This window comes from Anguilla rostrata, chromosome 6 (genome assembly GCF_018555375.3).
Source record: "Anguilla rostrata isolate EN2019 chromosome 6, ASM1855537v3, whole genome shotgun sequence".
NCBI lineage: Eukaryota > Metazoa > Chordata > Actinopteri > Anguilliformes > Anguillidae > Anguilla > Anguilla rostrata.
This window is the reverse complement of record NC_057938.1, coordinates 3,024,143-3,037,353: the sequence shown is the minus strand read 5'-3', so window position 1 is coordinate 3,037,353 and position 13,211 is coordinate 3,024,143. Positions and strand designations below refer to the sequence as shown.

Sequence of the window (13,211 nt, the reverse complement as noted above, 5' to 3'; positions counted from 1 at the left end):
TTTGTTTTTTGGTTTGTCCCTTTTTTGAAGTACCACAGTTACGGCTGTGCTCTTGTGAAATCCTTACGTGTTTCCAAAGTACGTACAGACATATGATCAGCCGCTGAATATGTCAAATGTGTAGAAGCACAGCGTTAGCGTGTTAATAAGTAACTTGATTGATTAAAGACTAAGATGTTTCCTCTTCTCCTATGTGCTACCCCTCTTGGAATGTCACCCCCCCCCACTAAGCTACCTGAATGCTTGTCAGTGTGCTGGTAATATTCAGCTCTATAATGTGTCACTTGGCTTAGCCCTGGTGTAACCCTAGCTTTGCCCCCCTCATCCCCCACCCCCCACCTCTACCCCCCCCCCCCCCCCCCGAGTACCCCTTTTACCTCATGTTTGCCCTTGAACCCCATATTGCTACACTCCTCTGTACGTTTGCTTATATGATTTTCCCTCCAAAAAGTTCCCATGATGCACGGTGCTACGCCAGCCACTGTGTCCGCAGCAACCTCGTCTGCCACAAGTGTTCCCTTCGCAACCGCCACAGCCAATCAGGTTTGCTCCTTCACTGCTTTGACTATTCGTAGCAACCTTTGGGCCAATCGGTGCTGCTTTCTTACTGCTGGTGGGCGGGGCCAAGCGGGGCAGGGTAGGGTTGGGTGGGAGGAGAACTCCCTCTTGTCGGCCTACTCTGATATCATTGTATGACAGCGTTAGCATGGAAACCAGCACATCAAAGTCAGGTGCGGGAAGCGATTGGTTACCTGAGGACAGGTGTCCATTGTCCTCACATACAGTAATGTGGGCAGGGATGGAACCAACCCCCCTAGTCAGGAAACCCCCAATCAGTGATCTGGTCATTCGTAGGTGCTTCACTTTTTAAATATTTAACATGGTCTTCTTACCACTGTTAGAAGTGACATAGAAAGAGTACATTTCGCGCTCTGCTTTTTCTGGTCATGTGAAACTGCCGGATAGGTAATATGGACTTAAAAACAGTTTTTAAGAATCCGTTCAAATCTTTAAACTGTAAGGCATAACTGCTGTGTGCAATTCATTATATTAATCTTGATTTTTTTGTCCTTTCTCATTTTGAGGACTCTCCCTTATCAAAGTTGGCTACCCACGAATACATGCACTTGGTATGTATGCGGTAGCTGTGTTTTTTTTCCCGTTTGAAAGCGATAATGTATGTGCTAAACCTGTCCAGTTCCTCCGCACGGCTTTCCCTTTTCCTTCGTCCGCTGTGAGTGAGACTTACGAGCGTTACTTTGGGCCCTAACACCCCCCAGTCCCCTCCCCCCCCCCATCCATTGGTCCACTGCTTTTGGTTGAAAGGGGGGTCGTGCGAAACACCCTTTCACCAAGCTGCGAAGTCTCAAGCGTGCCTTCGTTCCTGCTCTGATTTCGGGCAGTCGATGGCAGTTTTGTTCTGTGTCTTCAGTAGAGAGATGAGGCGGTAATTTCCGGAGGCTTGTATAATCCACTCTGCAAGGTGACCGTGCTGACTTTTTTTTTTTTATTTTTTTTTTAAATGACCACGCCTGAAAAACACTTCGCACAAGCTGAGGAAATGGCGGCCTTAGGCGGCCATTTTCTGTGCGTTGCTCACGATCGCTGCGAGTTTGTTCCAGACGTACGTGTCTGCGTAGCTTGTGAGGCTCCAAGCGCTTGCGAGCGGGTCAACGAGGAGGACCGGGGCGAGCATGGCGCTCTGCCAGTCTTCATCCTTCCTCTTCCTCGCACAGTCAGATTTTTAGGGTTATTCGCCATTAAGCTTACTGGCACTGTGGCTTTAACCTCTCCTGTACATTTTGAGTTCTCATTTACTGTATACGTTTACATATACAGTATAAATCTACTATTCGCGGAAATTCAGCAGTTTGCAGATATGCTTTCTGAAGTGCCGCAACTGTTTTCCCTTCAATCAGTACCCCCCCCCCCCCCACCACCCTGCAAAAAATAACATAAAAATACTTGAAGATGTCTTTCTAAACTGTATAATCTCATTATCTTATTTATGTTTATTTTCAAATTTCAGATTCCAATAATATCTGCCGATCATCTGAATAGTCATAAGTACCTGACTCAGATGTAGGAGTTCTGTCAGAACAGTAAGTTTCTCCTGACGTCCGTCCGCCTTTCAGTTTTTCTCTCTTGAACTTTTCGAAACATGTTTGTGACCACATTCTCTTTCTCCTCCAAATTTGGAACGTCCAATCCTATTGCTGCAATATCCTCCATAGGTTCTGTGTTGGAAAACCTAGTGCTTGATCACTTTCTGTTAAACTGAATACTTACTGAATATTTTTGATTTACTTAAAGCATACATAGGCCTGCTTATACAACATATTTGTGTGCACGTGGACCTTGATACCAATATATGGTATAAATTATTATTATTATTATTATTATTATTATTAATAATAGTACTTTTCTCTGACAGATCACTTGACAATGTATGGTTGCCTGATGGGGAAGATGGATTGAACGTGGAGAACATTGTGGGATTGGACACGAATAAAGTAAAAAAAGAAAAAAGCAAGTCGAACCCCCCCCCCCAACTCCCCGCACCTCGTCAGCTGGTGTCCCATCCCACCTCATACATGCAAACACATGCAAACATCGGGGGGGGGGGGTGGATGGCAGGCGGAGGGAGTTTGTAGGCCACACACGCCACCTTTACATGATCTGTACAAGCCACCCATACACGTGTCGTCTCCAGGCCAACCCTATGGCTGAAAAAAAGCATGTTGTTTACATGGTGGTCAGCCTTTCTGTTAGCTGTGGGTGGCACACGTGCACACACACACACACACATGCACACACATGTGCTCACACATACACACGTGCACACACACACATGTGCGCACACACACACACACACACACAGGCACACACACACACACACACACATGTGCACACACACACACACACACACACATACGTACACACGTGCACACACACTCACACACACACACAGGCACACACATGTGCACACACACACACACACAAGAAAAATGTACTTAAAAGTCCTCTGCCGTGCCGTATGCAGCGTGCCAGGCTTGGCTGTGGTGTTGCTGCACCTACATGTACACAGTGTTGGTACGTCATTAGACTGAGAGCTACTTCTCTCTCTCTCTCTTTTCTTTTTTTTCGTTTTAATTTGTTGAGTTTTAATGGTTTACAAAATAACACAGATGCACCTTGTGTTTAGATTAAAAAAAATAAAAAAAAAACCTGACAAAGTATAAAAAAAATAAAATAAAGAAAAAATAATACAAAAAAAAAACAAAAAAAAAACCTAGAGCCATATTAGATAAAAACCATCACACAGGCACAGTATTCTAAACTAGATCTGGTGTGCTAGATTGTAAACAGAGGCAAAAAGACAGATGAATGTTCTTTTTTTAATTTTTTTTTTTAACTTTTTTGGTCACACACACACACACACACACGATTTTTAAAAAGCACATCTGAGTTTTTACTGACCACGCTGTTGGCTTCACACATCGAAGTGCCATAGACTATACATCCAAGAGAAATATATCGTGATATGTATCGTGATAAGTCAGAGAGTGTTATTCCTGCAGTGTTATTTCGTTTACCCTCAACCGACAGGTTTCTCACTTTTTGTTTTGTCATTTTTGTACATTTCTCTCTCTCTCTCTCTCTCTATTTTGTGTTAGTTCCATTATGATTATTATTATTATTTTTATTATCATTTTTCTCTTTCCGCGCCTGTGATTTTTTTTTGGCGGGATCCCTGTCACGTTGTCACACAGAATTTTCTCTTCAGTTTGAGGTCAGAAAAGCAGCACGTCCTTTTTTCCCGCCTTTTTTCCCCCACTGTTCTTTCGGTTTTCCCTCACCCCCATACACCCCCCACCCATTTTTTCTTTTTTTTTTTGGCGTGCTGGGCGTGGCTTTGCCCTTTTGTCAGTCCTGTGCGAAGGAGAAGTCCCCGGACTCTAAACGTTGTGCTTGAAAAACTCCCTGGAGCTCGAAGCTCCACTTCATTGCAGTCCTGCTGCAGCCAGTGGGACTCTAAAAAGCTAAAAAACAGAAATAAATAAATAAAAAAAGACGCTCTTTCCAAAAAAATTAATAAATAAAAACCATAAACCAAAACAGAGTCAGGGGCAAGGTGCAAAGGATGGGATGTGTATCTCTTTAAAAAAAAAATTTAATATGTGATTTTATTTTGGTGATTATATTAGTATTGTTTTATTGTTGTTATTTTTTAAGGAGTACATGTGTAAAAAAAGGCCTGAGACGGCCTTTTCAAAATGAATACAGGAAAAAAAAAAAAAAAAAAAAGTATACTTTTTTAAAAATAGATGTGTGTTCTGTAATTATAAGTTCTGCCAAAGGTGTTTTTTTTTTTGTCTTTTTTTGTAAGGATTGTTTGATTGACAGGCTGGGGTTGGATAGCGGAGCTGTTGTTGGTTGGTCTGCTGATGAATGGCCAAATTCCAGAGGGTTTCGTGTAAGGAAGTGGGAGAGATTCTGTTCTAGAACCCTCTGCACTTCCCCAAATGCACTATGGGTAGCTCAGTTTGACTCTGATGCTTGCCCTACAAAAGAAGTCATATAGGTTCAAATATAAAATCCAAAATGTAACTCGCCTTTTTAATTGTGTCAAAATAGACAGCACATATTTAGTGATATGTTATTGCCACAAGCCTACATTTATACATATATATATTTTTTATTTTATGCATGTATTGCACAAATATAGAATAAAATCAAATATACGGTGATTGCACAGTGTATGCATACGATTGTGAATATCAAAGTGGCAAATCGTTTTGCGTGCCATGTTTTGACACGCATTAAAAAAAAGATATTCCTTATATTTTGGATTTCATGTTTTGTTATCTATTGCCATATTTTACTTTTTTCTTAGGGTGTTTGTGGTGCAGGGATGAGGTGTACATTTACAGATTTTGTTCTGTACCACTGTTAAAGCCTTAGATTTCAACATGGGTTCAGTCCATGTCATTTCAATCATGACGTGAGTGTGGGTGACAAAATGTCTGAACGTTTTATCACAGGTCTTACTCAGAAATGTGTCTTTTATTTTCCTTGTCATCGCATTTATTGTTTTTTTTTCTGTTTTACCTGTCTCTCTCATTTCATTTGAAAATATTTTATGTATCGCCATGGTTGGTTGTAATATCTAGTGGTTTTTAGTCTTACTGTGTTTTACTTAATATGATCGTATGACATTTATAGATTACAAAGTATATAGACCCCCCCCCCCCATATTCATAGTTCTGGATTTATTTCTAGTGTGGGTTTAAGTATTCCTCTTGTTACTGTTCATTAAGGGTTTTATTTGTAGTGAAATGTATGTTTGTCTCACATTGTTCCTGTCTGTTGAAATTCTTAGAACAAAAGCTCATTTATATTGATATATCTTACAACTAGGAAAGAGAGAGGTCTAATTGTTGCTGTAGCAACAAGTCTGGCTGACAATTGAATATTTCAACTTTTTTTAAAAACTTGTCACTATTATGGGATAAAATATAGATAACACTGTTAAAAAAATCAAAGTTATCAGAGTATAAAAGTTATTTTCTACTGTATCCATTAAAGAAATAATCTATTGCTTACATATTTCTGAAATCCCTGGATGCAGGCTTGTTAAAAAGAAAATTTAAAAACGGCGTCATCGGCGACTCTGGGGCTTTTAAAGTAAACCTACGCTGAACGGAGGCGACCGAGCGCCGGTTGTGCTGCGAACGAGTCAGACGAAGGGACGAAGGTTGACTTTTTGCACTTCTGTATATAGTGAAAAAGAGAGATTAAAAGTGTATAATATTGAGATCTTATTTTGAATAAAAAAAAGTCTATATATGGAATTTTGCTAGGTTAATTTAAAAATAAATTAAAATTAAAAGTCCTGCTCAAACAGAATTGCTTGCAGACGCGTCGCAGGGTTGATCTGCTCCTTTCAGAAAAGGCGAACACGTTCCTCTTGCTTTTGTGACAGTGGCTTATTATTCGCCAGGAATCCTCCAGCATATTAGAAACTGCACTCGTAAATTTTGACCCAACAGGGTTCCCTTACCTGGAGTAGCCAGAACGCCGCAAACGTTTCGCGAATTGGCTGGTGGGAGACTGAGTCCGGTACTGGTCGAACGCTTTTTTAATGTTTCACGCCGTTGACTTGACCTCCCTTTATGCGCTCCGTCACCCACTTTGTGATGTTGTTTCATTTGAATGCATCCCTGCTATAGCACAGCTGTTGCGGTGCTACACTCTGATGGGCCCAGCCGTAGCATACAAGTTTTTTTTCTCTCCATCATTTATTGCATAGCCTGCATACAGACATTTATTTGCATGTTATAAAACAAAAAACAACACATTAAATGAAATACCACGTGTTATACCACAGTAAATATTTAAGGTAAACATCATAATATCAGTATAATGGGCTTAGAAATAGGTTTAAAATAAAATAAACATTGGTTTTTTATCATCCCTTAGGGGAAATGAAGTCTATTTTTCGTGTTTCAAGGCACTCTCAATGCGATCGACTCTGATTTGCCAAACACCTGCATGTGACGCGTCAGAGCCGATCCGATTAAACTGTGTTGGTGTCGCTTTAAAACCACGACCACAACGAAAAACAACAGAAAATCCCGAACGCTCCATTACCCGTAGACTAATAGGCTAGTAAAGACAGATATAGGTGCATTATAGGTGCCGAAGTAAAGTAACAATGTGCCCGTTATCTGGCTACTGTACTTTCAGCAGATGAGATTAGAAAAAAAATAACAGTGCGTAGTTTCTGCGAAGAATACATTACTTGTATCCTAACGTGTTTCTCGAAATCCGACATGCCAAAGCATCGTTCCCCTCCCCCGACAGAATCGGCAAAATTTTTCGGTGGTTTGCTCGGGCCGAAAAAGTTTTCTAGACAAAACCCGAATTATCTCCTTTCATCTGCTGGAAGTACACAACGCCAAGGGGTTTTAATTCTGTGCAATCAGAGACTTACATTTTCGCTTGTAGTTGCTATAAAATAATGTATTCTGTCTTCAGCTGCAATTTGTTTTGTGCTAATTTTATGATTACTGCTATATTTGATTCTTGCTGTTATAAAAAAAACCAAATAAAACAAAATAAAAGCGGATCTGCTCAAAAAATGTTTAATTTATTTCTCTGCTGTGTAATTATTTGCTTTATTCATGTAAAATATGAATGTGAAGGTGAGTCTCAACAGATTTCATTTTGGTTCATGTTTGTCATTAAATTGTTAGCTGAGAAAAATATTCATGGTGGTGAATATACTGTGAATAGGATGAATATGTATCTCAAGCGACTGTTTGGTCTTTGCCATGGAAGATTTATTTGACAATTAAATACTCAGTTCAGGCTTCTACCCTACACTTCTATTGAGAGGCAGGTGTTAACAATAGTATTTCCATTACTTGTACTTTTATAATTTTTTTTACACCTCCAACAACACAAGTAAACTATAGAACAATATTCACTTCTCTCAATAAAACTTGGAACAAATTTTGCGCCCTGTATGAATCATCCAACTGGTCATATACTACCATCTAGTGGACAACTATGGTAAGACAGAGTTTCGCCGTTTGTTTTTTTTTTTTTCTTGATTCCGACTTTTTCTTGGGGGTGTGTTAAAAGATCCAGAGAAGGATCGCTCACCCAATAACCTTTTTTTTTTTTTTTTGCAGTTTCGTACCAACAGGAAGATGACAAATTGGACTATCTGTGGACCAGTCACATGCACTATTAATTTCAATTTTGGACAAACCTATCCAGAGAAAATTACAATTATAGCTGAATATTTACTGAAGGTTAGAAATCGAACTAATACCATCGCCCATCGTGATAATCAGATTGGCTGCTGAACAACAAGGACTCCTCATTCCGGTTTTTTTTTTCACTTTGATTGCTTCACTGTCCTCTGCAAATGTGATAACATGTCTAACTCCCAGATACAATTTGTCCTGGTTGTGAAGTTTTACTTACTGACATTTTTTTAAATGTGATCTTATTTAAATGCTGCTCCAAGGCCTTAAGTACATATGACAATGTTTGAGTCTTCTAGCTTACCATTTTTAATATGCTCATTTATCCACAGCTTCAAGGGAAGAAGATTATAAGAATTATTCACATGTAGTTAATATTTCTTTAATAAGGTGGCCTTATTTCCATCGCCATTTACTTTTACACTCTTGTACTGTACGACAGTTCCCTCTAGTGGCTAACGGGGAAACAAGCATTCGATCCTAGTGGATATTTTTGTGGGCTGTAAATTATCCTGCAGCTGTTGCTTTTGCCGATACAAACAGCGTCCATGACGCTAATGTGAACAAACAGCACAGATACTGGCTTGTTAAAAAAAAAAAAAAGTAGAACAATGCTAATAAAAAGTGTGATAAAACTTGGATAACATAATTTTGCCCCCCCCATTGGCTTTTGAGAAGAAGAGGAAGTTTTGTAGGATCTCTCGTGAGCAGAGCAGGAAGCTGTATGCTCTGTTGATTCATGGCCCGCTGAACCGCCAGAGCCCAGGGCCCCTCTGCCTTCTCCTGGGGCCAGTGAGTTACGTTCTAAATCCTGGTAATGCAGGGCGCTTGTGAATGCCCTCGTGTGCTCGCGGTGTTGTGTGCTCCTAACTGCAAGGAACCACCGGCCAACCGGAAAGCCTCCATTTTACTGTGGAAAGGAGCACAGAAAAAAAAAACTGCCTAAGAGCAGCACTAGCCCCCCGCAGTGCTAAGATACAGTAAAAAAGCGAAACGAAACAAAACAAAAAAATAACCGTGCACACAACCGTATAAACACACACACACACAAAAACCCACGTGTGTATGCGTGTATGAGTGCATGTGTATGTGCATGAATGTGTGTGCATGTGTGTGTGTGTGCGTTTGTGTGTGCGTGTATGTGTGCGTGTGTGTGCAAGTGTGAGTGTGTATGTGTGTTTTTGTGTGCGTGCGTGTATGTGCATGTATATGTGAGTGTGTGTGTGTGTATGTGTGCATGTGTATGTGAGTGTGTGTGTGTGTGTGCATGTGTGCATGTGTGCATGTGTATGTGAGTGTGTGTGTGTGTGTGTATCATCAGTATTCCCACACAGCTAACTGATAAAGGCCACAGCAGTGAAAGCCTGCAGCAGTGGGGTTAGACATATGCTACCGCGGGGGTGCAAAACCCCTCCCTGTGGCATTAAAGCGAGGCTCGGGGGGTCGGGGGGGGGCGGGGGGGGGGAGGGGTGCTTTCGTGTGAAAACACACACAGGAGGCGACAGGTCAGAAGGGGCTGGACTTCGCTCACGAAGGTGTGACATTCCTTTTGCAATAAAACACCCAGAGTTGTCCTTGATTGCCCTCCTGACTGACCAATCAACAGCTGCTAATTCAATTTGTGTGTGTGTGTGTGTGTGTGTGTGTGTGTACTGGAAGATGTCAAAGCAAAATTTGCACAGATACTGCTTTGTCTGCACATATGGTCATGAATGATTGCTTGACCATGTCTGTTATCACCCAGCATCCACTTCAGTTTCATTGATTTTTTTACACTCAGACATTCTGTTTAAAAAACCAGCTGAGAACATACAGTATACTATTTTATCCACTGTGGGGCTGATTTCCTTTTTCGTCAGACTTCCAGTTCCATTTGCTTGTTTACATACCAGGGGTGTCCAATTTTATCCAAAAAAGGGCATGTGTGTGCAGGTTTTTGTTTTAGTCCAGCACTACGACACCTTATTCAGCTAATTAACTAATCGTGGTCTTCAACCAAGATTTCATAAGTCGAATCAGGTGTCTTCGTGCTGGACTAAAACAAAAGCCTGCACCAACGTACTGGCATTTTCTAATAAGATTGGACACCACTGTTATAGACCGTAAGTGTTGACTGTTTATTCCCACGTATCAGTGATCAATTGGCATAAATGTCAATACTATGTTTTGACATGTTTTGTCATTTCACTATTTTGTGGCGGAAGTAATACTCTTTTTTATAAAAAATGGTCATAAATCAAATAGGTCAATCTCAAGGAACGTTCACAAATGAGCTCGTTGAATTTCCTCTAGCACGATTCGTGATGATCGACTCCCACGTAGTCCCCAGTGAAGCCTCATTAAACAACACTAGGATACTTCAGTTAAAATATGTTTCACTGGAGAAGGAATACCACCATGAACACTTTCTTGTACTAATGCGATTGGCCCACAATGACAAACACACCTTAAATCTGCTATGTACGCTATTCGTATTTAACGTGAACTTCGATGAAACCCTGCTACAACCAGAACACGATAACAGGAGATTTTACAACTGTCAGATGCGCTCGTGACTGCTCCTTTAAGAAACGGAACTGAGCCGTCGCTCCGTGACGTGAAGACGCAGCTTGCGCCGTGGATCTGTGGGCAGGAAGCGCGTGCGAGAGAGCGAGCGCATTGATCAGGCTCCCTGCGTGTGGAACGGCAGGGCTGAAACATGTCACATTTCTGATGCCTGGGCACGCTGGAGAACCCCCAAATTCTTGCCCAAAACACAGGTCCTGCGAACACGCCCCGCTGAACCCGGAAAGGGGGGCCCGAGAACGGAGTTCCGAGCGGCTGAGCGGCTTGGCATTTGAAAACATCGGGGCGGCCACGGGGCTGGGAAGCGCAATCCAGAAAACGACAAGGGGGAACAGTGACTGTTTTCCGAAGCCATGAGAGAATACAAAGTAGTCGTGCTGGGATCCGGCGGAGTCGGGAAATCGGCTTTGACCGTACAGTTCGTAACCGGATCATTCATAGAAAAATATGACCCCACTATCGAAGATTTCTACAGAAAAGAGATCGAGGTGGATTCGTCGCCCTCGGTGCTGGAGATCTTGGACACGGCGGGGACCGAGCAGTTCGCTTCCATGAGGGATTTGTATATCAAAAACGGGCAGGGCTTTATATTAGTCTATAGTCTGGTGAACCAACAGAGCTTCCAGGACATAAAACCAATGAGAGATCAAATCATCCGAGTGAAAAGGTACGAGCGGGTACCCATGATTTTGGTGGGGAACAAGGTGGACTTGGAAGGCGAGAGAGAGGTCTCCTCCGTGGAAGGCAAAGCGCTGGCGGAAGAGTGGAACTGTCCGTTTATGGAAACTTCAGCCAAAAATAAAAGCTCCGTGGACGAACTGTTTGCAGAAATTGTTAGGCAAATGAACTATGCTTCGGCGCCGAATGGGGAAGACCAATGCTGTTCCTGTGCTATTCTTTGAAAACAGGTTTTATTTTCTGTAGGCTACGGGTGGGTGACAAACGCGTCAGGATCGGAAACGAAAAGTTTGCTTGAAAACCAACAAAACTTTGTAGTGTAAAAAGGTTGACTGTCATCAGTATTTGAAAGTGTCCTGCTGTCTTGCACACTCCTATTACAAAAAAGACAATTCTATAAAAAAATAAGTGTTTACATAGCAGAATACTTGAATGTCCTGGGGAGTTTACATATATACAACTTTATGGCGAATATTTTACTATTTTATGTGAGGTGCCTATTTGGGGATATTTAATTTAAAGCGTAAACACGTTTTAGTCCTTTTTGTTGTGGAAATGAGGCGCGGATTATCCGCTCGTGTTGGATACGGGGCGTCTACTTGAGAGAGTACGGAGCGCTGTTGTGATGGAGCCTTCCTTTGGAAAACCCCGGATATGGATTGCTCCTCGGGAATTCGGCGTGGTTGGAGTTTTTTTGTTGCGGCACTTAAACTGTGGGCCTACCCCCCCCCCCCCCAACTGCCGTCAGGAAGTCCGGAGGGGCGGACCGTGAACTTCAGGCTCGTCGTGCACTCTCAACCCCGAAACTAGCCCAACTGCGGAGGTCGACGTGAACGCGGAGAGGAAACGCGATTAAAGCATTTAAGGAAATATATATTTCTACCTATGGCATTCGTTTAGGACACGAGTCAATCCATGACACTTTTGGATCGTAATAATTTTGTTGTCGTTTGAGTTTGTACCGCTGAAGTTATAACTTCCGCTACCAGCGCCACCATCCCCCTCCAGCGAGGACCTTGCTTTCCTATGAAGACCTGGGGCTTCGACAACCCCAACACCCCACCCCCTCCCCATGTCAAGTGCCTTCCCTCAGTGACCTTTTAAACTTTAGTGCCAACCCGAGAGAGTATCCGTATTAATCACATTAAATGACAATCACAGTACAGTGAACTGACTCACTTTGGGGCGGGAGCAGGGGGTAATGTTTTTGGATTTTTTTTTTCCTTCATTGTTGAAATATCTACCTTTCAGTTTGGCCATTGCAATGTAAGCTGTGTGCCTGGTCAAAGTTAAAGTTTGGTCTTTATTCAGTTGAAATTCCCGGGTTCTGTACTGCCCTGGACTTACCAGTATACCAAACCAGTTTTCTTGCTCGACCAGCTGGGATTTTTATTTTAAACCTTTTGTTTTTTTTTAGTTCTGTTTTAACTAAATGTGTTGTATCATAGAAATTCTAACCTGATTGTAATTTTGATTTCCGGACCAGCTTTTTAAACAGCTGTCTTGTCTCTCTGGTTTAAAAGGACTTTTAATACAAATTGCATTTTTTTTATAAATATAAAAAAAGAGAGAAAAAAAAAAAGCAGATTTTGTGTTTTGTCTTGGTATGGGGTCCGTTGTCCGTGTTGTGGATGCTATGCTATGTGCGCTGAAGGAGGACGATGGGTATTCCAGGCCATTCCTTCAGAAAGCGGTAGGGGGCGCTCTTCTGTTTTGGCCCTGGTAAGACTGAGCTGCTGCAGCCTTGGGAGCGTGTTCCAGGGTGTTGGTGAGGGCTGCGTTCCGTCCTCGAGCCGGAACGGAACGCTCAGCCCCGCAGCCGGAATGTTCCGGAAGCCTCCGTTTGTCTGTCTGTACCCCTGTGCCAGTTTCAGTCGGCGTGGAACGCCCCCCTTCAGGGTGTGCTGGTCAGATGCATCCTGGTGTCTCTGTGTAATGTTGCTGTCTGTGTGTGTGTGTGTGTATGTGTGTGTGTGTTTGCGTGTGTGTGTGGCTCCATTTCCACGGAATGTGCACCTCAACGGCAGTTGTTGATGACTCTTGGTACTGAATTGCTTGTGGATAAGATGTCTCAGCATGTTGAAGCACATTGCTTGGCTGCTGCGAATTGTTATAATCAAACTGAGGTATTTTGCACCCCCCCTGGGGGGGGGGGGTGAAATGGAGCAAATGTGAGAGGGAGGCAGTTTA

The 13,211-nt window shown here is 42.3% G+C and overlaps 2 protein-coding genes across 25 annotated transcripts in view; both read left to right on the top strand.

The window, feature by feature from the left end:
- LOC135258220 (muscleblind-like protein 1) overlaps positions 1-7,152 on the top strand; it is a 55,666-nt gene extending 48,514 nt beyond the window's left edge. For 12 of the 24 annotated variants that reach the window (XM_064341552.1, XM_064341549.1, XM_064341546.1 and 9 more), the window contains 4 exons: positions 452-543; positions 1,086-1,130; positions 2,030-2,102; positions 2,435-7,152. In XM_064341552.1, the coding sequence (XP_064197622.1) occupies positions 452-543; positions 1,086-1,130; positions 2,030-2,086 (194 nt within the window). In that variant the 3' untranslated portion in view covers positions 2,087-2,102; positions 2,435-7,152. Of the gene's footprint in view, positions 1-451; positions 544-1,085; positions 1,131-2,029; positions 2,103-2,434 lie in introns of those variants that run through there. The other 12 variants (XM_064341553.1, XM_064341548.1, XM_064341543.1 and 9 more) reach the window with 6 other exon arrangements.
- A 2,750-nt stretch (positions 7,153-9,902) lies between these two features.
- LOC135258222 (ras-related protein Rap-2b-like) lies at positions 9,903-12,170 on the top strand. Its single transcript, XM_064341558.1, has one exon. The coding sequence runs from the start codon at positions 10,697-10,699 to the stop codon at positions 11,243-11,245; it is 549 nt and encodes a 182-aa protein (XP_064197628.1). The 5' UTR covers positions 9,903-10,696; the 3' UTR covers positions 11,246-12,170.
- The last annotated feature ends 1,041 nt before the right edge of the window (positions 12,171-13,211 follow it).

What these genes read in the sequence shown, in the direction of transcription:
- LOC135258222 (XM_064341558.1), top strand. Translation starts at nt 10,697, where the DNA reads ATGAGAGAATACAAAGTAGTCGTGCTGGGATCCGGCGGAGTCGGGAAA.